This window comes from Magallana gigas, chromosome 2 (assembly GCF_963853765.1).
Source record: "Magallana gigas chromosome 2, xbMagGiga1.1, whole genome shotgun sequence".
Taxonomy (NCBI): domain Eukaryota; kingdom Metazoa; phylum Mollusca; class Bivalvia; order Ostreida; family Ostreidae; genus Magallana; species Magallana gigas.
The window spans coordinates 26,157,248-26,184,965 of record NC_088854.1 but is presented as its reverse complement, the minus strand read 5'-3'; the positions used below and the strand labels follow the sequence as shown (position 1 = coordinate 26,184,965).

General features: G+C 30.9%; 2 protein-coding genes across 3 annotated transcripts in view; both read right to left on the bottom strand.

The window, feature by feature from the left end:
• Positions 1-769: 769 nt before the first annotated feature.
• Positions 770-10,228, bottom strand: LOC105337583 (protocadherin gamma-A11). The gene is made up of 12 exons (XM_034445803.2): positions 10,020-10,228; positions 8,401-8,469; positions 8,140-8,310; positions 7,411-7,483; positions 7,086-7,270; positions 6,025-6,201; positions 4,918-5,033; positions 4,487-4,670; positions 4,085-4,255; positions 2,999-3,127; positions 2,161-2,283; positions 770-1,466 (listed from the first exon to the last, which is right to left on the bottom strand). The coding sequence occupies exons 1-12, from the start codon at positions 10,072-10,074 to the stop codon at positions 1,261-1,263; spliced, it is 1,659 nt and encodes a 552-aa protein (XP_034301694.2). The 5' UTR covers positions 10,075-10,228; the 3' UTR covers positions 770-1,260.
• Positions 10,229-12,299: 2,071 nt separating this feature from the next.
• Positions 12,300-27,718, bottom strand: part of LOC105337581 (putative leucine-rich repeat-containing protein DDB_G0290503) — an 85,885-nt gene continuing 70,466 nt past the window's right edge. The window contains exons 26-36 of one of the 2 annotated variants that reach the window (XM_066075874.1): positions 23,414-23,554; positions 22,724-22,858; positions 22,176-22,301; positions 20,188-20,322; positions 19,973-20,083; positions 15,894-16,037; positions 15,717-15,779; positions 15,196-15,394; positions 14,537-14,593; positions 14,043-14,138; positions 12,300-13,926 (exon numbers count right to left, since the gene is read on the bottom strand). In XM_066075874.1, coding sequence (XP_065931946.1) covers positions 13,654-13,926; positions 14,043-14,138; positions 14,537-14,593; positions 15,196-15,394; positions 15,717-15,779; positions 15,894-16,037; positions 19,973-20,083; positions 20,188-20,322; positions 22,176-22,301; positions 22,724-22,858; positions 23,414-23,554 — 1,480 coding nt within the window. In that variant the 3' untranslated portion in view covers positions 12,300-13,653. The remainder of the gene's footprint in view (positions 13,927-14,042; positions 14,139-14,536; positions 14,594-15,195; positions 15,395-15,716; positions 15,780-15,893; positions 16,038-19,972; positions 20,084-20,187; positions 20,323-22,175; positions 22,302-22,723; positions 22,859-23,413; positions 23,555-27,718) is intronic. The other variant, XM_066075875.1, reaches the window with a different exon arrangement.

The following is a 27,718-nucleotide window of genomic DNA, read 5'->3' as shown; positions in this document are numbered from 1 at the left end:
ATTTCAGGACCTCCCTTTGCAAAATATTATCGAGCAATCTAATGTTTGTGGAAGACGATTGCACCGTTTCTCCAAAAAATGTACTAAAAACGATTCGATTTTAATGACAGTTATTCAGTCAATAAACGATGCACACAGTTGTTAAAATAGAGTTGTCCCAGATCTTTATGCTGCAAGTATCAAAACTTATGTAGTGTGCAGGCACGTAGCATCAGGAGGGGGGCTGCCCCCCCCCCCCCACCCCCTGCCCCCCGCCCACTTTTTTGCGCAACAAAGATTTGTCTGATATTTACATACAAAAAATTGATTTAACATGGAGTTGCACCCCCCTCAACTTTTATGGGACTATGTAAAAAATTGAATTGAAAATAAGGAAATAATCAGTGAAAATGAAGTCTTTATATAATATATTTATGCACAGTGTTATTTAAAATTGATTTTGTTCTTGACTTTAAGGAAATGAACGTTTAAACTGTTAAAACACGGTACTACATGTTTTAATCTTTTACAAGCACCACGAGATAAATGCAACAAAAATGAAGCAACTCTAATGATAAAAATAGAACACAAAATATACACTGCTTATGCAACAGAGGTTCGATTTATCAAAAATATTTCATACAAAAGAATTTTTGTGCATTTTACAAAGAATGAAAATCTAACAAAGTTCAAGTCTGATCATTTTTCCTGTCTTATGTAGCTATTAACGAATTAAATTAACACATATAAAAGATGTATGTAAGTATGTATAACCATAATACATACATCATAATACAACAAAGAAATGCAGTTCCTGTTTATCAGTCGATACAATCCAAGATACCTCTCTCTCTCTCTCTCTCTCTCTCTCTCTCTCTCTCTCTCCGAGATTGCTTAAAACAAAACAGTTCATTATAATATTGTCGCTATAACTAAAGCTGTAGTGTACTCTCACACAATTTTATAAATATTTGGACCCAAACGAGAAAACGTGCAATATTTAAAATTTTAAAATATCATCATCTAAGAACAATTTACATGTATCATCATATGATTAAGCTCTTATGAAACTGTATCGTAAATACTTGCAAAAGTTCCCTAAACCCAAAGTCAGCTAAAGAAATCATTAATCACTTATGTATGCTTCACTGGAGATATGCAAAATCCAATTGCGTTTGAAAGTATTCTGGTGCAAACTAATCGCTCAAAACAATAAATAATCGAAATTCTATTAAATATCACTTAATCGGAGATATTCAGGTTACTGGGTCTGTTCATAAACTAATCTCCGATGGATGGTTTGATTTGTCGATTAACGTTGCGATAAATTTTTAGCGCCAACAGCCCTACTCCAATAACAGAACAACATGTGACTGCGGAAATTCCCGCCACTGTGTAGATGGCGCTGAGAGTGTTGGAATCCACGCCATCAGTGGCTGCCTGGACAGAGGCAGCTGTCGTGATAGTGGTAGTGGCAGACTCAGTACCTACATATCAATAGGAGTTAAACGATCAATTATTCGTATAATAAGGTACAGATGTTTCATCAATATTCGTTGCATACCAATTTTCGTGGATTTCGTTGTTACGTTCATCCTCGAAAATAAATGTAGACTCAAGTGCAATATTTTATATCATTACATTAATAGGATCATTAGTATCAAATTCACTTATCCTTGAATTTAAGATTTTTACTTATTCCACAAAAATTGATGCCTAAGGATACTAAATGCATGTGATGCATGAAACCACATGTTCGGTAACAATATTTTTAATCTGTTTCATATCAGTTCAGATAACACATCTTTAAGAGAAATCTATAACGGTAAAATCTAAAAGAGGCTAAAATCTTGGAAGGTAAGAGGTAAATTTTAAATGGCAATGTCTTTTCCAATTCACTTCTTCCCTTAAATGATTCCTTCAAGTTGATGAATATTTGTACAGATTTAGGTTTTCGACAAAACGAAACGTTTATTTAGTAAATAATGAATCATTCTTTAGGTGTCATGAGATATCGATTATGGTCGGGGTGAACAAATCCGATGAAGCTCGAAGGGCTTTATCATAAATTTGATCACACAGCATTTTAGTGTGTAATGAAATTAACTTGTGAACATTAGTTCTGACCGAATAAAAGTCAACATTCTCAGCTACAAGATAAAATATTAAACAAACGCATACCCGAGATAGATAAAGTTATATTTTCTGGTCCAACATTATTTTTCCCGTCAAATACAAATATGGAAACATTGTAGTCCGTCCCGTTTAATCCACTTAGACTGCCATTTACTAAGATTTCTCCGTCTGGTAATGAAAATGAAAAAATAAATAAATCATTAAAACTTAAATATCCTCGTCTACATGTAACTTTTGGGACTTTTATTAATTTTTCGATGAATTCGAATATTTGCAATTCATATAGATCAACACAAAATTTATCATACATATGCATATATTTGCATTTCCAATGTTCTTTCCCACTGTAAGTCCCTACGGAGGAGCTGCAAATATTTCTCTATAATCGCAATTGCTCTGTCTGTATACTATGACGTCATAAAGGTGTAACGTTATATACTTTCCATGACGTTATAGATTAAACCACTATACGATACATCATGTCTTTTTCTCTAACTCCATTAAAATTGACGTATTTAATATCAAAACATGTTGATATTTTAAAGGAATTACTGTTATAACATATCATTTATTCTGTTAACAAATCTATGTGAATTAAAAAGATACATTACAAAGTCTGAATGTTTACTTTTGATGTAATAGCTAAATGTCAAATTCTAGGCTAATACAGGGTATTTGCGAGTGGTAAAATGCAAATATAAGTAATAAACAACGATTATTTAGTGAACATGGCGTTATGAATAGCAACTGCTCTGCTGGCATATTTTCCATGATGCGCTAGCGCGCATCATGGAATATGCCAACAGAGCAATTGCTATTCATAACGCCATGTTCACTAAATAACGTTGTTTATTTCTTAAGTAAATGAAATGTTTGTACGTACTCTCTGAAACCCTGAAAGGACAGCTGTTGTTACACGTGATTTCATACGTCATACTATCAGACTCGGGGTCGGTTGCTACCACTGTGTAAACTGGTGTCCCTTCCACAGAACCAATATACACATCTACAGCTTAATAATGAAATGGAGCAATGTCATTTTGAACATTGTTCAAACAAGTCATGTTCCATTTTTTTCTTTATTAAAACAAAGTAAATAACTTATTTACAATGCACCCTGATAGAATAGCTGAAAGATGGCTATTTTAATTATATCGAAAAAATGCTATCCTCTTAAGTGCCATAAATTATATAATGTATACGGCATACAATCAGTTGTTTAGACAATAAGAACAGAGTATAGATATTTTCAGTACATAGAATGATATAGTTTGGAAAATAGTTACATGTATATACTTATATTTGCATTTCCATTGTTCTTTCCCACTGTAAGCCCATACGAAGGAGCTGCAATTATTTCTCTATAATCGCAATTGCTCTGTCAGTATACTATGACGTCATAAAGGTGTAACGTTATATATACTTTTCCATGACTTTATAGATTTAAACCACTATACGATACATCATGTGTTTTTCTCCAACTCCATTAAAATTGACGTATTTACATGTAATATTAAAACATGTTTTTGATAACATTTTAAAGGAATTACTGTTATAACATATCATTGACTCTGTTAACAAATCTATGTGAATTAAAAAGATGCATTACAGTCTGAATGTTTACTTTTGATGTAATAGCTAAATGTCAAGGTCTAGGCTAATACAGGGTATTTGCGAGTGGTAAAATGCAAATATAAGTAATAAACAACGATTATTTAGTGAACATGGCGTTATGAATAGCAACTGCTCTGCTGGCATATTTTCCATGATGCGCTAGCGCGCATCATGGAATATGCCAACAGAGCAATTGCTATTCATAACGCCATGTTCACTAAATAACGTTGTTTATTTCTTAAGTAGTTACTGGTATAAGTATCCATTTGTATTCAATAAAGTAGAAACCGATATACTTTTGGTTTATTAGATTTTTGACTATTTACTTGTAGGTGATGCAATGCTTATATATTACCTGTGGCCGGTAAACTGGAGATGACGGGAGGGTGGTTTTTGATGAGGGTCACTGTGTAGTTGCTACAGACACTGACCTTTGCGTCGGTACAACAGGTGTTGAGATCAATGGACGGAGCAGTGTCATAGTCAAGGTGTGAATTCGCGTTTGATCCCAAATAAATTGAATATTCTAAGTACAAAAATCATAAAAAGCCGTTATCCAGAATCAAAATCTGTCATTCTCTAAGTACTATTAATAAGAATCTTCCCCGTGTTCAAAACCAACATTTCATAGAATCAACGTGAAACAAATATTGGGACTTTTGAAATCGCGCCCTTTAAAAGTTTGTTTTTCTTTAAGCGTTAACTAATAAAATGAAAATGTTTCTAAAGGCATATAAAAGTTAAAAAAATAACTCACCATATGTATCCAGACTGGTCCGTCTGATATAAAAGTCAGCCATCTGTGGGGTGGTTTTCTCTATGTAACACGTGATTGCATCGTTGGCCGAATCGTCGGTAACGTTTATCGTGTACAGCTGTGATTCCGTTTTTGAGTTTTCATTGATGGACGAGCCTGCAGGGAGGTTGTGTATCACTGGAGGCTAAGGAGAAAAGGGTTTTCTTTGTTTAACAAATTTTTAACCACAAACTTCTAAATAAAGAAACCAAACAATTAAATTTGAAAATTACTAACACTACAGACGTAAATTATATTCACTTAGCAAGTGAACTTCCTTCGTGTCAAATTTTATATCAAAACAAAATATTCAACGAAAACGTAATTATGAATATACATTTTGTAATTATTTTCTAATTAACATTTCTAGAATATTAAGACTAGTGTCTTACTGGATTGTGTACAGTCAGATCCAATGTATGAGTTGCTGTGTTGCCGCAATGGTCGGTGGCCGTGAAGGTGAACTGGAACGCACCGGAAGTTAACGCGGAAGTGGTCTGTAACTCCACTTTAAATAAATAATATTCATAGATTATTATCACTATGACTTAGATAACCTTTTCTTTAAGTTGATCTATAAATTTTACTTAAGGGTGCAGTCTTCTCGTTATCATACATCCCTCTTATAATAAGAAATCCATTAAATTTTGACACAGTCAAACAGATCATACATGTATAAATAAATGATTCTATCAGTTTAATCAAATTTGACCTTCTTGTTTTCGCATAAAGGTCAGGTCAAGGTCACTACCTTATTCTTCAGTGAAATGATAGAATATCAGAATGTTTATCAGCTTATAACACTAAATTGGAATAAATATTGAAACTAATATTGACATTGTTTAGCCTGCATTTCATCTAACTTTCTTAAATTTTGAGGATATTTTGATTATTTTTTATGCCTCCAATATTATATAATTTCTGATTTTTATGTTTTATGAAGACTCTATATAAAGATATAAATTGACCGAAAAGCTAATATATTGACCATTTGATAAGAGAGAAAAATTGATTTTAGTGATTTTGTCACACAAATCAATATGTACAATGGATACTTTAAAAACCTTATAAAATGTAATTTGATTAGCAAATCATATTTTAAAAACATACTCTGAAACCCAAGTATAATAGTTACCATTAGTTCACATTGGTTAAAAAATCCAACATTAATGTTATTGTTTTAAAAATGTTAAAACAGACTCACTAATCTACAGCAATTCTGAATTGCGCAACATGTGATATTTTCCTACGCCAATATTCCGCCAGAAATGTAGTCCTTGTTAGATTCTAAACATTGATTACTATATCTATGCCAAGTTGTATGATAGTAAAAAAAGAAAGAAAATATACTATTTTAATTTCCTTTCATCTTGATTTAATGAGCAATAAATCAAATTAACATTTGACAAGTCGAAAACCAGAAAAGACTCCTTCCTTAAGCTTCGTTTCAGTGAAAATTCGGGCGTTATATGCATTTCAATTTTATTTTTGGCGCTTACTTGAAGTTGCGTTGAATGAGTACGCTGAGGAGGAAGGAACAATGGTGGACAAGGACACGACGACCGAGTCTCCAGGATCAACATCAGTCACATTGACGGAGAGCACTAGCGTCCCTATGGGCGAGTCGTCTGTGATAGTGTTTGTTGTCGGCGTGGTACTGAATGATGGCGAGCTTCCTAATAAAATCCAACATCATGATTAACGAGGCCGGATCTAATTAGTTCTGCCCTAGATTTTTTAATGAAATTTTTTACCTGAATTTCTACTGATATAATTATTATTTTAAGATTAAAAAATAAGACATTTACCATACCGTTTGTTTAGGGGGTCATCTCAAAGTTTGTTAATCTTTAACATAGGACCCTATGGGATTTCGCTTGAAATGTATCAATTTTGCACATTTTTTTAAACTTCTGCCCTAGAGATTTCTTTTTCTGTTCTACATATTAAAGTTATTGCTAAAAGGCATCAAATTGTCAAATAAAAAAAACTTTTTACCTCCTGGTTTGTTCCAGGGGTCTTATCAAAGTTGTTTTTTGTATGCCCAATTTCCCAGATTTGTCAGATAATGGCTATTTTTTATTTGACAAAGGCGGAAAAGGTGATCTTTATAGTATTATTAAAGCCTTCAGACATATTTAAGTAATAAAAAAATATATAACATCACATATTAAGGGTCATTAATATAAAATACATGGTTACTGTCTTGAAATATATGAATTAAGCTTTATTTAGGCGGGTTAAGACAACGTGACAGAGGGTTTGGCCTGCTGAACCCTCTTCACTTTTTCGACCCGAGCCCAAATATAGCTTATACTTCGAGACAGTTATGTTTATTCCACAATATAACATTAATTTTACGCATTAAACGTGCCATTTTCAACAAATTTTGCTGAATATCTGCAGATAAAACTATCACGCCATGGCGTCAAACAAGCAAAAAGATGGCGTCACAATACAAATGAAACGCTGCGCGAAAGCGTGCGTACTCGTTCTGTACTCGGCCTCGTTAATATCAAATATTGATATACATTATGATATTAACATTCGTTTTACCAACCTGGCCCGACTGTTGGCATAATCGCAAACTCCGTTTTGTCAACATCCGTTACCATATCTTCTACGTAATTAGAAAATGACTCCGTGTCTCCGATGGATGCCATAGACCCATCCTTATACAACACACTGAAACTGTTGCCTCCATTCTTTTTCTTGCTATTAGGAACCGTCAACCCTGGCGACTTACTGAAGAATCATACAATGTTCAAGTCTATTTAAATTAGCCAATATTTTAAAAACATAATCCTGACAGTTATAAGATATCAGTCATATCAGAATTGTATTTGTTACCGCATTTCTTTAGGACATAGGCACTATATACTTACAAACCAACCACGTCATTTGCTTCTACGGCAATCTGTTCTGATAAAGTGATCGCAAATATTTTTGAACCGGTGGCTGAAAAAAATAAGCAGAATAATCAATTATTAAACTCATAAACTGTTGGTCAGACTACATGTACATTGTACTTCGTACACGTAAATAAGGAGATTTATACAAACTGAGTATGCTTTCTGATTTGAATGTTCTAAATATTGAAATAAATTGAAAGGTTTAAAAAATCCAATTCTAAAACAAAATTATATTAGTTTTAATATTTAAAGCTAAATATAAAAAATGTTATAAATATAATATACATTGATACATGTATAAAAAATTTAATTTCCCTTCCACGTCAGGTTACGTAGAGTATTTATTTAAATATCAAGGGGGGCCCATCCCAAAATTGTCCTGTCGAGCAAATAAACCCAAAAATATTCTTAATCTAAGGGTGGGTGTATTGATCTTTTCTTCATTTTTACGATTTATTCGTTTTCTCCATCCAATTTTTTTCCTCATTTTTTGGGGCTTTTGTCGTTTGTCTGTTTATTTACTGTAAAACACATTGCTAAGGATTTCTAAGGAAAGGGGGAAGTAAAAACTTAGACATTCATAATTATCATCATAATCATAAAATCTAAATTAAATCTTTTTTGATTTAATCTCTTTAACTGAATGAATATTTGAAGAATGTTTTCTTATTTTGTGTAGTTGGTATCTATAAATATATTTACCTGAAATAGTCAGGTTATTCTCTCCGACCAACGACCAATTTCCACCCACAGATCTCCAAATCTGTGCGTAGAGATCTCCTGTGTAGCGTGCATTTGTTTCCCACTGGGATATATAGCCACAACAGTTGATCTCGTATGTCTGCTGGTCATTGTAAAGAAGGAACGTTCTGTCTAGATAATGACACATATATAGGTTTGAATCAAAACGAATAAAGTCAACAAGAATGCATTTAAAGACTGTGTTAGATCAAAACAACTCACTCGTTCCATGGTCCGTATCGTCAGGGGGATTAGGAATTTTCCCAACAGTATTCGTTGTACATTGACAGTCTAAAACATACATAATGCATTTTATATTTACATGAATATGTATGAAGAAAAATCTTACTACATGTAATTACTTACTAGTATATCTAGCGTAAGTTCAAAAAAAATATTACATTGTACTACCAATAAGTCGTTATATATATAGAAGTGTGATATATTTACTATTCTCTGTTTAAGTATAGAGATGGTGTATATTACTGATACACATTCAATCAGCTTTATATGTACATTAGATTGTCAAAGATTAACAAAGGCAGGTGTAGCTACTACTGCTACATGCATACTGCTACAACATGTACAATGTACTACTACAACTATATGCATGTACTAGTACACTAAGTATTACTGTTTCCCGCCTGGCACATTTACCGTTAGCATGCTGTTGAGCAAAAACTCATATATATTGCGCTCTATGTAAAATTATCACGACAGACAGTTTTTATCAGTAAACTACATAAGTGTAATACGTTTCTTAGACTCTTTGAAAGACGTTTGAATCAAAAGTACTTTGGTCCGATTTTACATAAAATTTTGTATACGCTTTTAGACACTAGTGAATGCGTTTGTTTCGTGTGTGCATAATAATAGGCATCGAAGAAGTTGTCCTAGTCATTGAAGTCATATTTCAATAAAAAATGGTATAAAAAAATTGGTAAAAAGCAAATTCTATATACAAATTTTATGGAACCACGTTATTTCGCTCCTTATTAAGATTCGCCTCACCCCTCCCCCCGACGTCGATATATATATATACGGCTTTGACATTCGCTATAAATATAGAAAATGAGATTTCAAAACAATATGGCAAATCAAGAATAAATCTGTGTATATTTTTCACCAATCTTTCAAACGAGTAGCGTGTTTAGAATTGATTTGCATGCATAATATGCGAGTAAATAGGCCCAATCAATTGGGGAACGAAACGAAACTGTTCCCTTTTCTTAAATTACTCTTGATACCTTACAGTGCAATAAATGTGCTTTTGTTTTGTGTTCTGCCAACTTCAAGTCCATACGAAATGATATTTATTTACTACGAATTTTTTTGTCTTTGAATTGTTCTGGTGTAATTATGTGAAAGTTTATAACTTTCCAAGATAATTGGTTTGTATGGATAATTATTTAATACTGTAATAGTCAACAATTCGCACCAAATTAAACAACTTTTAAAAAAATAAGCAAGAAAAATACTAGTATACAAATTAAAACTTATATTTATACTACTGCATCTGCAAAATGTGGCTTTTGGTTTTATTCAATAACAAACTTAACTTTTCATTGAAAGACTTCTAGGACCATAATACCTTCTACCATTACATGTAAACATGTACAGGGGTTTAATAACAAAACCCCTCGATCGAGAAAAGGAATAAGAAATGAAATAAAAAAGCAATACCATCAATAAACAACACGTTAAACTATTATTTTGCATTTAAAAAATACCAAAACCTAAAAAAATATATATAAACGTATATATTTCATAATTCTAATTGCCTTCAAATGACTTTAAAATTAATTTGTCGTCGACCTTTAAATATTTTAATGTTTTCTTACCAATATAGTTGATGCATAACATCCAAAATAAAAGATTTATTAAGGAGGGTTGCATTTTCCACAATTCAATTTTGATTTGATTTATCCGTTCACAACTTGTTGCTCAAGTATATTAAAACTGGGAACCGTCTAAAATAATGTTAGAATGAAGAATACGCGTCATTTCTGATGTGTATTCCAAAGAATTGGATTAATTAAACTCAGGTGTAAATAATACCAAGACGATAATTATTTTTTTCATTAAACGGACCATTCCATTCTCTGTCCTATCATTCCCATCTTTTAGAAATCGGACTGGAGTAAAGTCATTTGTCAGCGAGTAAAATAAAGTTCTCTCAATAAACTGAAACTTTTATGGTTTTCAATTTTCGGGATTCTTTGATCAGAAGAAGATTTTGAACAATAAATGACATGAAAATACTCAAGGCATTTAATGGTCCAAAGTACCAGGTCATTTTGAAGTTCTTCCGTCATGTAATTAAAAAGTTGTTACATGTTTAATCATAATCCTCCCCGTATATTTGCCATGCGCTGAGTAGATACTTTGGTTAGCTCCGAAGAGACTAAAATCGTTACTGAAGTATTAAACTCAGCTTTATTAGGGGTTGAGTAACGTATGTAAGAGAGAGAGAGAGAGAGAGAGAGAGAGAGAGAGAGAGAGAGAGAGAGAGAGAGAGAGCGAACTGATAAACCGTTTCAATTGGAAAAAAATAACGATACCAACACCTTCAACCTTATTTTGATTTCTATTTATTCAAATAATTTCAAACACCAACAAAATAACATGTACCTTTTATGCACTAACGAGTGTTTTGATATTTGTTTTAAAATGCTTTATAATATGTTTAGTCATTTTAAAAAAAGTTCTATTTGAAATTTTAAAAAAGATAACAAAACATAATTGTAATGAAACAAAATTATCTCAGATATAAGTTTAAATATATGTTAAGCAAAAAATAGCAAATGTAAAGAAATTAAAGTACCTGTTACATACATGTACATGTATTATGGTTAAGGTTAGTATTGACAAGTTTATCGATATGCAAACTTCACACCAAACAGATTTTTTTTAAAGTCAGTGATATATTTTTTCAAAACTTTGACACTCCATTATGGTGGTACTTTCAAACGTAAACTAGAAGGTATGACCGACCCCCTGAGGTATTTTTCTATATAAATCTATAGATAGTAGCTCACATCGTACATTGTCCTTGCGTTGTAAGTAGAAGACCTGAGTGCACATAGGTCATTGCAATTAAATTCTATGACCGCGTTAATAGACCCTTTAAACTGATGTTAAAGAAATTAGATCGGTCACAAATCATTTAAATTCGGCTATAAATGACTTTTTTGGGGGTACTGTGCTGTGTCAAAGTATAATAACGAGAATTCAAGTAAAATATAAACAGTCAATGGTACATATCTTGTCGTGTTGAAAAACTTTTTTTCGATTTTCTTTTTTTTAAATACATTTCTTTAACGTTGATTTTCAAAGATAAACGTTTTGCCAGGACTGAACAAAATAAAAAAAAAAGAAAAAAAGGCGCGGAGTCAGACTTCTCAATGCTTTTTCTTAGCATTCTTTGGCATTCATATTTGTATTCGATTTGCGTTCAAAATGGCCGTTAAAGTTCACAAATGTTCAAATGTTGCATAATTCATAATAAAGTATGACAGTTTCTAATTTTATATTAGTTTACGAATACATGTAACACAAATTTTACAGCAGACGACTCCTTAATGAAAGTTAACATTTTTAAAGTATTTTCATATCAAGTTTCAAGCAAATAACACAAGAACATTGATATACTAGTCTATAATACAAGCGTTATTGTGATCAAATTATTAATCTTATATAGTGAGGAACATATTAGAAATAGATTTCAAAAAGATCAATCGGAACTATAAAAATAATACATTTACACACTTTTTAACTAAGCAAATGATACAAAAGTCAAAAAGCACAATAACACTTGTCAACTTTTGTCAACTTATTTTTATTATGAATATAGTTTTGAACAAGCGAAAGACAATGCTTCTTCCTCGAACAGGCATATGTCAAACAGCTGGCAGTTAATCACTTGTCTTCAAAAAATAAAAAAAACCGTTCTCATTATATATATATATATATATATATATATATATATATATATATTTATATATATATATATATATATATATATAAATCACATTTATATTTTGTAGTTTAACTTGAAAAAAAAATTATCAAAACATATTTTAAAATATATATAATTTAATATGCTTGTCATAATATAAAATAAAATTATGTTTAATACAAACTGAAATATTTACTTGAGAAAAAATTTTTAAAAAGTTTGAGAATCATTTAATTTTGTTATTTTTTTCTTGATTAAAAATGTTCAAAATTTGATCAAAATAAGATTTCAAATTTCATATAAAAATGTATAATTTAAACCTAACATAACATTATGAAAAAAAATACATCGTCATTACATTGTTATAAAAGGTAATCTAACTTTTTTTTAATGTAAAAGAAAATATCAACTACGTATGGACACCGTTCAAACCGAATTGTTTTAATCGATTATGATTAAACAAACATATATTCATGTCTTTATGTTTAATACATTTCTGATTATAATATAGTTCAAACAACTTAGTAAAATATACTTTCAATATATGGGCACGATATATATCCAAAATTTGGCACAGGGGCCAAGCATGTTTTAACATCAATTTCATTGTAACCATAAATAAAGACGGGACTTGGCCCCTGTGAAATTTGGCATAGATGTCAATAACGATAGCGTTTATAATCGTTTTGTGAACTTTAAAGAGAATTGTAGATTAACATATGTTAAAAAAAAAGATAATTCTAAATTTCTAAATACCCCATGCAAAGAAAATCTGAACCAATTCACCGAGCTTTTAAATTATTGTCTTCAAAGGACACATTAAGATACCTCTCAAATATCTACCATTGTTCGTGTCATGTCGAAAATGATAATTATTTATTTTCATAATTGCAAAGCTTGCCACGACTCTAAATCACAAAAACTTAAGGGATATTTCAAAGATACTTTAGGTATGTATAATTGAAAAGTAATAAGATTTTTTTATAACAAGGAATAATTAAATAAAATACACAGAGAATGTGTGTTAATTTCGAAAACATTTGACTGTTCTGAAAATTACTTCAATTCTTTTGTTTGCAAAGCGAAAACGAAATGTCAGACTTTCAGACAGCTGGAAAACCCAAACTAACCAACAATATTTGCCTAAAACTCTGACAGATAAAAGAATTGTTTCATGGATATACAGAACTAATTCTTTTAAAGAATTTTGCAGATCAAAATACTTCATGACATTTTTACTATTATCAATTTAAGTTGGCATCAACCTTTTGAAACCTGGTATCTTTGTATTCATCTCTGACGTTATTTACTTGGAACAGCCATTAACAAGTTCATAGTTATTGTGCATCAGAAATTACTTCCACTGTTCATAATAAATCAACTTCCACTGTTCATAATAAATCAAATATATCATACACAAATCATTATGATACTCAACATGAAAAGAGGGGAATATTAATTAAATATCATATGCATAAAAATATACAAGGACCCTGAAAAGAATTACATTTAGTATTCTAAATTGGTTGCACGACACCCTTTTGAAGTAAAGGTCCGTTTTTGTGCAATCGAATCACAGGCCAAACTAAGAAGTCAATCTTTGAGCCCGTCTTTGTGAACTTTCGTAAAATTTTATCGTCAATAGCTTGACCGTGGACGGCAATGAAGTCAATGACGACTGGCGGGTCCTGTACACTCATCAACCAACACAGCTCTATGCTTCGGTCGATGTAGGTCTGACAGGCAGCTTTCTCCTTGCTGAAGGCTGTACTCATGTAGTCGTTCACAACCTGCAAAATTACCGAAAAATGCAGGACAGTTTAAAGATAATTTTTATTGTAAACACCTTTGATGTAAATAGAGAATTAGACTGTATATATCTGCGTTATAAGAAAGGCTGCCATACTTGTTTGATTTTGGCTACCGAATGTACTGCTGTGGCCTTGCGTAGGTCTTTTAACTTCTTCAACTGGTCACTTGGTAGGTGAGATGTTCCAGTTAGCTTTTTGAATCAAAAAAGATTGTTTAGTCACTCAAAAAGTAAGAAAACAATATGTTGTTCACTATTCTCAAAGACTTTTACAATGTTTGAAATTAACAAACAGAATAGAATAGCACGCAGTGTTATCTCATATACATTTGGGATAAAATTTACAGAAATGGGATTGTCCACATACATGTATATCGACCAAAAAATATTCATACTGACTTTTCTTTATTCGCGTTCATATTATATCTTAAACATGTACATGTATTAAGGAATCTTTTAACATGTTCATTATAATCCCGCGCACAGACTTCATTTGATTCAGGTTCATACTCATTCTCTTTTCTGTCTTCCGTTAGTTTTATAGACAGTAAGTACACGTATGTTCACATGTGCAGAAGACTAAAGCCTACCTCTTTTAGTTGATTGAAGTGGATGTCCGATAATCTAACACATTCATCAAACACAGCCTACAAAATGCCAAAATTCCAGAAAGTGTTATCGGGAGACAGTAAATCTTCAACACATCTAAATGTCAAGTTAGGATATCAAAAGGAAGTATACTACAAAAGATCGATCAAGAGAAATAAAGGAGTGAGAAAGAGCTGTATGAACATTTCAACAGCTATTTTTAAATTATATACAGTTTTAAAATAGTGTCTTTAGCTCAAAAGGAAATAAAACTAGAATTGTTCTTAAACTTTGTAAGATAAAATGCTAAAATTATGATGATAACATATTTTCATAATCGACAGAAACTCAAGTGACTAGTACATATAAACCAGAGGTATTAGAGAAAACTTCGATATCATAATTATATCAGCAGAAAAAATTACATGTTATTAGAGTAAATAGTATAAGAGTTTGTATCTTACAATTTTCAGGCTTGAATGTCAGACCATTCATTTCAAATATGTTTAAACATGTATAGTCATCTTTTATCTTTCGCATGTATTTAGTTATGATTTAATGTTAAGAATAAAATTGAAAATCATTACACTGTCAGTTATAATTATGGAAAAAATATAATCATAAAAACCAAAAGACATTTTAATCTTTCCATAAAACTGACCTTAAGAATATCTAGGAGACGCCGGATTCCATCTGTTTCACTATAACCCATTTCCTCCAGGTGTTCAATTGCATCTGTCCATTGGTCATCATACAGCTGACTGAACTTTTCTCCCAGATTTATTGGCCGATTCTCATCACTCAGGTCCGCTATACCAGGGTTGTTGTTTCTCAGCTTCTCCCCTGCTACAGAACTCAATCTAGGGTGTACAATAATTAGTTCCATCAAAATAATATTTGATAAAGTCATTGAGAGCTTGGTGGTCGTAGCTGTTTTCGACTATATTAATGTTCCTGAGAGGAAGATCTCTGCTTAAAGATACAGGGGGAAAAATCATTTTTAAAAGTTTAACTATATGACATTATCTTTATTTAATGAAAGTTAATAGCAATAAAAAATCATATCTAAACATTTTAGAGAGATCTGATGGTTAATTTATTGACCAACCAGCCTCCTTTTATAATCACTCTCTTTAAAATCCACTTTAGGTAAAAAAAACAACAAAAAACAAAAGAGCAAACCTGTTTAATGCATGATCCTTTTCTCGCTTCACCTCATTATAATCTCTCCTAAGTTGCTCATAACTATATAATAGAAAACAATGGACTTTCTTTTCCACGTGTTATATACAACATACCGATTCATCGTATTTTTGACAAACTTAAATATTTAAGGTCTAGAAGTTTTTAAGTGTATACCTTTTTGAAGTACGATCTAATTGGGCTTTCAGAAACTCGTTTTCTTCGTAGAGTTTTCGTGCATTATATTCCTCAGAACTGGTTTCTTTTGATTTCTGGAGATTTTTTATTTCCTTTGTAAGAGCGGAAACTCTCTTGTCAGTCCTGTAAAAACAGATGCAGGTATACGTGTATAAAAATGAATATAAAAAAAACCAAATTGTCATTTTTCTTAATACATTCAAACAAAATAAAAATCAAAGGACTGAAAGACGGGGTCTTAAAAGTTTGAATTTGTAATTTTCCTTGATTTTCTCGAATATGGTTCCAAACATTATGAATTTTAATTAGTTATTTCAATCTACGTTAAACTGGCTTTTTGCAGTTGTCTGATACTTTGTCTAAATTTTACTCAATCCCGGCCTTCAAAATTGTAGAAAATTGACACAACGGTATATTATGTAAAATAAGACCCCAAGGAAAATTTTTAAATTACTACTGACCGGGAAAATCAAATCGACTATATCAAGGTTGATAATTTAAATCATTAGATTTATTCAATTTTGTGATCCGAGAGAAAAACTCTCCAACTGCTGAATTAATAAACAAAGTTAATATTTTTATACCGATAACAAACAAAGGCACCTGACGTTATAAATATTTCTTTTTACAATAAGATTCCAAGTACTCTAACAATAAAAAGGTTTGTCACGGTCACCATTTTGAATTTTTAGATCGACTTATCTGACACGATTTTCTTGCAGCGATTAGTGCAAAATTAATAGGTGAAATTAAATCTGTTCGCCACTTACTACTTTTTGTGTAAACTCGTGCATCATCTACACGAATTACGATACAACCGTTCATTAAAAATCATACTCCGAAAATCAGAGACATAAATAACAGAGATTGGCAAATCCGCCATTAGCGTGTAAATGTTATGGGACCAACCTTACTTTGAGAACTACAAGTGCAACAGCAATCTTGTATAAGTCATTAAATTTGAACCTGATAGTGAACACGGATTTAAATATGTTTAAGCATGTTTTATTTATGAAATATATACAAAAAGTTGAACTCTTTATTTAGCTTTTAAATTACTTTTTTAAAACTTATTGACTTTTCACAGAGTAATGGTAATGGTAATGCATTACTTTACTCATGTAATGGTAATGTAATGCATTACTTCAAGAAAAGTAAGTAATGGTAATGGTAATTTAATGCCTTAATTCATGAAGAAATGGTAATGTAATGCATTACTTTACAATGTAATTCACTCCAAGCCTGATTCCAACTAAACCGGACAACATTTATATTAACATTTAACATGGTTCTTCAATCTATAAGATTGTATATATTATTTGATGTATTGGTCACCCAAAATGTATAATCTATATAGATTTTGCCTACAACGCATTCTTCAAAATTTTAATTCAGTTTAATCAATTAAAGAGCCTATGAACGAGAAGGCAAATTCAGACTTGTTTTTATTTTCTATTTACAAAATTCCTTTAGTCATACCGCAGGTAGACTGGAAGCCAATGAAACACCCACTTAATATGTAAGACATCTGTGTATAATCCGTTCTGATTTTAACTCCGGCTTGCGCATGAAGTTCGGTAGTATTCACATGAAAGATTGTCAAAATAAAATTCACAACTTTTCAAAAATGGTACATTGCGTTTGGGAACAATACATTCGATTCAACCTTCAATCTTTTCTATTGATTAATGAGCTCAAACACCAACTGAATCGTCAACGGCGTTGTATATTCAGTTACGTAACTCATTCCACATTTGAACCCAAGCAGGAATATTTTGATCAATAAAACGATTTGTTTATTTTTTAAATAGAATTTAGTTTATACACAGAGGACTTGAAAAAGATTTTATATTATGTGCGTGTTTTTTTTATAATATATATTTACTGATATGCATGAAAACTTTTTGCACTATTTTCCCACGAGTAGACTCAATTCATTTGTTGTACGCGTGCCTTCCGGTTTGAGACTTCGGCTGACAGTAAACTAATAGACGGGGTCACGTGACCCCGTCTAATAAATGACAAATACATTTTTAAAAGAAATTCCCTAACTCGGATAATATTTTTCACATGTAAGATCAGATTTATACTCAGGGAAATTTGTTATTGTTGGTCGGAATTCTGGAAAATGTTTGTCAGGATAATACATGTATACTTGTATTTTAAGTGTCAAACAAGTTGTCCTTTAAACTCTACCAGCAATTTTAAGAAAAAGGTATCGCTGCCTTATACATGTACATGTATATCAGTAAATTAGATTCATATTCCGTTAGAAATTATGCTTTATATATAGAACAGTAATTGTGAATTGTATAGTTCTCAAGCTTAATATTGACAATAATTGGCAAAATTAATCAACAATCCTGCGCTATTGGTGTAAAAGTAAAAATTGGAGACTTTAAAAACATTGAAATTAGTCTTTTTCGATACAACGATATATTTTTTAATGGGAATTGACCGTTTTATATATATATATCTATATCTATATATATATATATATATATATATATATATATATATATATATATATAATCCGAAATATTTATTTATATATTACATAAAAAACAGGACATTTATGGACATTTAAGGGCCTCAATAGTAACTTATAAGACGATTATTGAGGCCCTTGAATAAAAACCAAAGCTATACCTAAACAACCCAAGAGCCTGAAATTTTTAATGTTTAAATCATTAGGGAATATCAGTATTTAAGTCTGATTTGAGTAATTATTGATACTGTGACCTCAAAGTCATTCAGGATAATCTACCTCAAGGAGATACAATGTTACTAATTGTAATATCTGTCTGGCACACCCATTTCAGGATATTAAGTTGACAATATATCCTGAACAGTTTGATCCTTGGTTCATCATTTTTATCGCGATTTTATCACATATGTTCTCAAGACGATTTAAAACAACCACCATATCTATTCTTATGTCAAGGATCCCTCTAGGGCCAAAAAATGTTCAAGGGAACACGTTTTAACAAATAAAAATTAACATAATTGGTAGGGTGCTTGCACATAGAAGCAGTAATATTATGAATTATAGCTTGGTGTCCTTGAAATAAAGATTTTAAGTTCTTTCTCTAACTATGTAAAATTCAATATACATGTATAATCTGGGTCCTCCCCTACCCCTGGGACAATGATTTTAAACCATATTGAAGTTGAATTACATGAAGATGTTTCAATATAAGTGTCAATTTTTCTGTCCGAATAAATATCAATCAAAGAACTGACGTGAGTTGATTTTATCGATTATAATTTATTTTAAAATCAACTTATCTTGCGTGGCATTTAGTTTCTAGTCTGTATTTAAATTACGAACTTTTTTATAATATGAATTTTAAATAGACTTTTCAGACAAGAATTTAGAGAAACCCCATATGAATCATGTTGTGTAATATTTAAAGATAGATTTCAAACTATGTATTAGTAATCGAAACAATTCTAAAAACTGTATTGTTCCAAACACTGTTAATATTGAACTCCAGTCTCGTTTAACCAGACGCTCAGCTGTCTCCTTTAATCTCCGAAAAGAAAGAGAGCCTCACTGTTTGTCGGAGATTTACGGAGACAGCCGAGCTTTTGGTTGAACGAGACTATATTAAACTCTGGCGTAGGAATACATGAGACTATATAAATGTAAATTGTTCGTATTATATAAAATCTTACTATTTTCAAAGTGTTTATAGATAAGTTTCCTTGAAAAACAATGCTTTAGTATACAGTACATCGAATTTTTCTATTACATTCAAGAACTAAGACTTGTCAGCGGTGATGATTTGTGCTTAGGTCCAAACACTGTTTCACTTTCGGTTTGCCAGAGTGACTACATAGGAGAGTTGATTTAAATCAACTCCAAAAAAAACGACAAACTTTTGTTTGATAATTCTAGATAGTCCCACCTCCCTTCACATTTTGCCCTTTCATTAAACAAACTTCAATCCACACTAGCCAAGGATGTTTGGTTTAAATTTGCCAAAAGGTTCTGGAAAAGAAATGAGTTGTAAAATATTTAAAAACAATCCTAAAAAGGGGAGCATACTACTTACTCAAGAGCTTGTTTGGATAAAGCTGATTTTAACGAGACGTTTTCTTCTCTGAGCTTTTGTATATTTCCTTCTGAATCAATATGTTCTAATCTATCAAGTTCTTCATTGGCCCTTAAAATTAAAAATAAGATACTTAGCATACCTTTACATGTAATAAGCCCAATTCTGAATACTTTAATGTACACAATCGTTGCGTTTTTAAAACAAGGTCATACTTTTCTAGCTTTTCAACTAGTTTCTCGATCTCGTTTTCCTTGTCTTGCACTCTCTTAGATAACGTTTTGATCTTATGTTCTGCGTTTTCACTGACCACTTTAAGGTGATGATACTTTTGTGACATATCATTTAACCTGTAAAATAATTAAGATTAAAGTTTAAAAAGTATACTTGCATTTATAATTTATAATACATATGTTGATAAAACATGAACATTTGCATCGATATATCACTTTGGACTTTACTTCTTAAATACGTTTGACAAAACAATATTACACTGTGTATTCATTTACATAATCCCTCTGTATATTACCTAAATATAAACACTATCTTCCTAGCATGATCCATTAAGGACAAGAGGCCCAGGGGCCATACTGCTCACCTGAGGAACATTAGCAAAACTCTTACCAGCTAACAGCAGTTTAGAATCATGGATATGCTTTCCAGAAAATAAAAAAACAACAATAGAATCACGGTGTACAGTGTCAAACTATCAGTTTTAGTTGGTTACAAGACATCAAAATAAAGACAGGCCAAATAATTTATAAAGTTTTATCCAGCTGAAATATTTCTTCGTGCATTTAAGAGAAAAACCATTCAACATGAGAAAATACAAGTTGCAACATAATAATGTAAATGAGTCCTTAAGTATAGAGAAATGGTAAACTAGTTCACTGTCACTAATTGAATGACGCATGCATTCATAACCAACGAACTAATGACAGTGAACCCGTCTTTGTTTGAATATGCATTTGAAGGTTTTGATCCTAAAATTTGAAATAAATAATAACACTGAAAATTATCATCACAAAAATAAATATGCATTTGACACACCCTTATATTTGCTTCAACTTGTAACAATAATACACATAAAAGCTACACGCTTTTTGCTATGATCTTATCACACTCCTCTCCGCCTAATAAACGCGGGTGAAAGCGATAATTAATATTTTGTAATTTAGCTTTCTACTTATCTATTTTCACAAATTATAATCATTGGTACCGTCTTTCTACAAAACCATTAAAGTGTTGTTTTCTAATTTTTTTGTCATGAAATTTAAATCCCTGTCACGGTTCCCTTCTGACCCTGGGCTCTTGATTTGAACAAATTTAATTTCACCATAATAAATGATATATCAGATCGCTACAGTTAAAATTGAATCTTACAAGCTATTTGGCTTTATAAAAAATATCCGAACACAATCTTCCATCTTCTTGATTATCTCCCATTAAAGGACAACTGGACCTTTATTTGAAAAAGAAATGGAAGCCCTTCTCCCTCGGGATGCTTTGCGTCAAGTTTGGTTAAAATTAGTTCAAGTGAAAATGAAAATAAGAAAAGCATACGACAATGACAACGAAGACAAAGACATACAACACAAAACTTTTGATCGAATAGGCCAACAAGAGCCTTCGGCTCAGGTAAGCTATAAATATTGACAACTTTGGATAAATCTTGGAAGGTTTTACATGTATTTTCAAAAGTCAGGTAACTAGAAATTACGTGACAATGCATTTTGTGGAAATACCTTAATTACCAAAATCTTTAAATATGAATCTTTATAACTTTATTGTATAATCCATAATATCAAGTTCAGTTTACCTTGCCATATAAATCTTTAATATTTTTTTCTTAAATAGAGTTCAAAAAGCTTTAAAGTTTTGTTTAAAGTTTTGCCCTTTACCAGTTTAAAAACAATTATTGAAAAAGTCTTTTTAAAACATAATTAACAAACTACTTTAATAACAAATCAAAACTGTTTGTCCCTTACAATTTGCCATAAACAAGTTTTACTATATTTCTACTTTAGGAATAGGATTATAATTGTTTTTGTAAATTGGGCAGGAAAACACTTTACGTTAAAGCTAACATTTCCATTCGATATTAGATGGAATGATAAAAATTATTTACTGGAAGGAGAATGTTTAAAGTTTCACCATTATTGGACATCGTCAGCGGTTGACTTTTTCAATGAAACACACTCACCTCTCTAGATCCTTAGCCATGAATTCAATGTCTCTTTCCTTCTCCAATAAAGCATTAGTTAATATGCCGATCTTCTTGTCTGACTCCCCCTTGCTAATATGCAAATCTGTGCTCTCTGCTTTAAGTCTATTATTTAAAATGAATGTTTCGGATAAAACTGGTGAGTTTCATACTTAACAGCAAAAAATTCGAAAACAATGTAGGAAATATATTATATAGCAATCTGAAAATCTTATCTTTTATTATATAAGGTGAACTTTACCATAATTTTTGTCTTTTTTGATTTCGTAACCTATCAAAATCCTCTTAATGACTACAGTGGATTTTTTATACGTCTAATTATCCTTAAGACATTCAGATGTCATGAATGCCTGTTTTTTTTTGACATATTTGTGATGATTTGACACATCATTTAAAGTTCAATGTTATACATTAAGCTATAAACTGTTTAACTTTCCAAAACTTAACAAACGTATAACTTAATGGATCATCTTATTTTTCAATAAAATTTTCGATTAAATAATTGGCAATCGTATAAATCTTAACACCTTTTTATTTCAGTCTGTAACTTTTTAACTTCATTTTCTTTCTCCTCCACTGCGTTCGATAACTTCCTGAACTTGTGTTCAGCATCTGCACTGTATTTCTTTGAGTTTGTATATTTATTCAAAAGGTCTCCCATCCTTAAATGGAAGAAGGTAAAACTTTATATATATATATATATATATATATATATATATATATATATATATATATATATATATATATATATAATGTATGTATATTTCATAAAAAGATACAATAATAATTAATAAAACTGTTGTGCTGCAAAAAACTTAATTTAACAGTCTAATTTAAAACCCTTTACAAATTAAATGATTAAATTAAATGAGTTTTTTTTAATTAAGGAAAAAAGTCTTTATCACGATGTAGAAAGAGAACCGTTTTATCAGTAAAAATACAAACACATATTTTTACTATTAAAGTGCTAATTGAAAAGAAACACATAAAAGGTTGAATTAGATGATGAAAATTGCACAGTATGCAATAGATACAGTATTTCTGTATACAATAAGTTGATTTAAACAGTTTAATAGAATCTGAAATGCTTGAAACAAACTTCTCGAGGACGAAAAATTTAAATCTGACCTTTTATAATTATGGAAGGTATTCACGCAAATTTCTACTATTTCAAATCTATTGCACTGAACATTATCAGTATAATAATCATATCTTACTCGGTAGTTTTTTTGGCCAGGGCTGATTCTAGAGAAGCATTCTCTTTTTGAAGGCCTCCAAGTTTATCATCACTGATTTGTGATGCTAAATTTTGAATAGCTTTAATTTCAGAAGATAGGGTCGAAACTTTTTCTTCGGCCCTGTAAATAAAAAAAACAAACATAGGTTATCACAGATTACAAAGCTCACCGAGACGGGACATCACATTTAAGATCACCTTCTCTCTCTCTCTCTCTCTCTCTCTCTCTCTCTCTCTCTCTCTCTCTCTCTCTCTCTTCTCTCTAATATTATTGGAAAATCATAGTTAATGATCTCTCTCTCTAATATTATTGGAAAATCATAGTTAATGATCTTGGATATTCATGGGATACTGAAGTGTGTTTTGACACAATATCATATGTTGAAAATTGTTTGATAATCATGCGTTATTTTCATACTGTAGTGTTACACACAATTTCAATCAATATAGTTATATAAAATACGATATTGCATCCTATGATACCATACAATTTTGTGTCATTTGATATATCATATGATACAATATAATACTGTAATATATAATGAATCAATATGATATTGTTACATATGCCATTTTATCAAGAAATGATATTGTTAATAAAATATAAGATGGTATTGTATCGTGTTATATATATTTGTATTTTATCACATAATACAAAATCATATTATAATATCATATACTATCAAATGATTTAATATCAAATCACATCAAACATCACAATGTTATAACATATGATGTTATATTAAATAGTATTATACCATGGTATTAATCATGATATTGTATCATATGATATGGTTTTTTAAGAAAATTTATTATATATGATACATAAAATGATGTGAATATGAAACAGTATAATACGAAACAACAATGTATCTTATCATATAATATAATATCAAAGGATACAAAATGATGTGATTAAATTATATATTATATAATACAATATAATATAATATAATATCATACCCTATGATACAATATTATATTTAACATTATCATATGATTTAATTTTTTGTGATACAATAATACATATAATAATACAATATTATATTATACCATAAAGCATCATATGATACAATATAATTAATAATACAATATTGTTTCATATGATACAGTGTTATTTTACAATATCATGTGGTACAATACTATATTATATTATAGAATGTCATATTATACAATTTTGTATCAAAATATACAATATTACATATAACAATATTATGACACAATATCAAAATATACAAAAAGTTTGATAGAATTTTACATTGTATCATCTTTTTTATGATTTAATATAAAAAGAAAAAATATTGCATCATATAATACAACAGTGTATCATATCATAAAATACTATATTATAAAAACACGTTATATCATTTAACAACAAACACATTTATCAAGCAAGTTTGACTAGGGTAGTTTTTTTTTTTAGCATCCTTGATAATGGAGATCAGGCTCTGTATCTGAAGGTACCTCTGCGTATCATTTATTTAATTAGATCAACTAGATCTCGTTACGAGTAACGAGTAGGTCTTCCGTCCGATTTTGTTTCATATGATACAATAAAATATCGATACTCTCTGCCAAATCCGAGATCCTGGTGAAACTAGGTTTTTTGTCTCGAGACCGGAAATGGACGAACGAAAGTGATTGATGAAAATAAAAACTGGGTTTTATTTACATATTTGCCTAGTGTACATCACTGTTTATCATGCTAGATGAACCACCAAAGACAATCTGTTAAACTTGTTAAAAACATGAATTGTTTGAACTCTTCTGGTGAGTACCGGAAGTGACGGTTAACAAAATAAATCCCGTTAAATACAACTTCAATCAATTGTCTATCATTCATAAAAGTCCGTGTCTCAATCACTTAAAGTGACTAAAATCTCGCGGGTACCAAATTTGTAAAAAGGATAGGTACCTAAGATATTTGATATAACTCACCGGAAGAAGAATATGTTTGCTTTTTTCACATATATAAGATCGTGTAATGATATACCGGTATTCATTCCATGTAAAAAAAAAAAAAGGAAAAAAATGACGGAAGTGACAACGATTCAAACAAAATAATGTAGACATGGATACATACTTAGGGCTATCATCCCACAAAGTTTGGTTGTTCAAGTCATCACCGTTTTTGAGATTTCGTGGAGTCATTTTTTTTGTCTCTTAACAGGAAACGGTCAAACGGAAATGCAAAGTGAAAATTAAAAAGTTAGTATTTCTTGAACATTTGTACTTTATTGTTAATCAATTATACAAAAATTGTCGAAGAAAAACAGTTAAACTTTCAAACAGCTTGATTTGTTTGAACTCTTCCGGTGAGGACCGGAAGTGACGGTTGACAAAATGAAAGCAATTAAACGCATTTTCTATCGAATGTCTATTATCTACATAAGTTTCGTGTATTGATCACTTGACTTTCTGAGATTTCTGGGTAAAACATTTATTTAAAAAACGCTTTCTCAGATATTTGAGATATCTCACTAGAAGTAGTTTTTTTTTGTTTTTATTTAACATCGGATACATGACATCTGTAATGATTATTACTTATATTTCAATTCTATATATGAAAAAAATTAAGTGGAAAAAAAAATAATTTTTGAAGTGCTTCCGGTGACGACCGGAAGTTATGACGAACAAAACAAAATAGTTTATAGACATCTACAACTATAGGTCTATAATCCTACACAGTCTGAATGCTCAAGTCCTTATCATTTTTGAGATCTCAATGTCACAAGCTTTTTGTCGCGGGACAGGAAACGGACGACAGGAAATGAACTTTGAAAAAATTGAAAAATGGATACTCGAGATATAATATTTTTTTATCAATCCTAAAAATTTCAAAAAAATCTATCGAGCCATCTCTGAGAAATCATGTGTTCAATGAATGGGAACAAAATTCGTAGCCAATTTTCGAGCCCTAGTGAGCTCTTACATGTAAGAACGGCGCCAATGGCGTTAAACAAAAACAAAATGCACAACTTCAGACAATTGTCTAACTATCCTTAATAATTTCATATTCATAACTCGCATAGTTTTCGAGATGAAGCGTGCACAAAATGGGTTGAAAAAGTGACAAAATCAGCAATAAATCGGTACCAGAAGTGACGACGGCAGAAATATTAAAAACAAAATAAAATCAGAATAATTCCTATCATCTGTGAAAAAATGGTGTAAATCGGTTGGATAGTTTCCAACAAATCGCGTGCACAAAATTTGTGGAAAAAAAATAAGAAGAAGAAACTGTACGAAAACTATAAGGTCTTCCGTTGGAAACGGAAGACTTTAATCATGCAATATTATATATAACAATATTGTAATTCAATATCATAATATACAATAAGAGGCCAATGGGCCTCATCGCTCATTTGAGCAACAATATGCTTGATAGAATTAGCTTAATGACGTCATAGTACAAGATATATGGACAATTTATTATATATATATAGATCCTGTATAAATGAAAATCCACTTTTCCCCGTGGATAACATTATCTCTGTAAAAAAGTCACTATTCTAACAGGATGATTTTATAGACATATCGAGCATTGCAGTTCTGAAGTCCTAAACAATTGATTATGAATGGGATATAAAGCTACATCAAGTGCCGAACCCCTTGTCAGGCCCAAGAATTGTCCAGGGGCCAAGGTCTAAACAGTTTTAAAGAATCAGCAGTATCAGAACGCTTCTATATAAGTAAACCGATATTATTACGTTTCAATCTTTGTGAATAATTAAAATGTTTTCCTTTGTTAAACTATCTCCCCAATCCTATTCCTCAAGATTTTGATTGTGACGAAATTAAATCTACACTATCTGCTAAGGTTGCTTTCACAAAAGTTATAGCTTTTTTAGGCAAATATTTTTTAGAAGATTTTAAAAGATTTTTTTCAATATATTTGTATGTAAATCTCTCTCTCTCTCTCTCTCTCTCTCTCTCTCTCTCTCTCTCTCTCTCTCTTGACTCAATCCTACCCCCGAAGGGTTATGATTGTCACAACTTTGAATCTACGCTTCCTGAGGATGCTTCCATAAAAGTGTCAGCTTTCCTGACTGATAAGTTTCTAAGAAGAAGATGGTTTTTAAAAGATTTACTCTATATATTATTTGGTAAAAAATCGACCCCCCCCCCCCCATTGTGGCCACATCCCACACCCGGGGGTAATGATTTTCACGACTTTTTTACTTTTAATCTAAATTACCTAATCTACATTACCAGAGAATGCTTCCACATAAGTTTCAGCATTCCTGACTTCTTAGTTTCTGAGAAGGTTATTTTTTAAGGATTT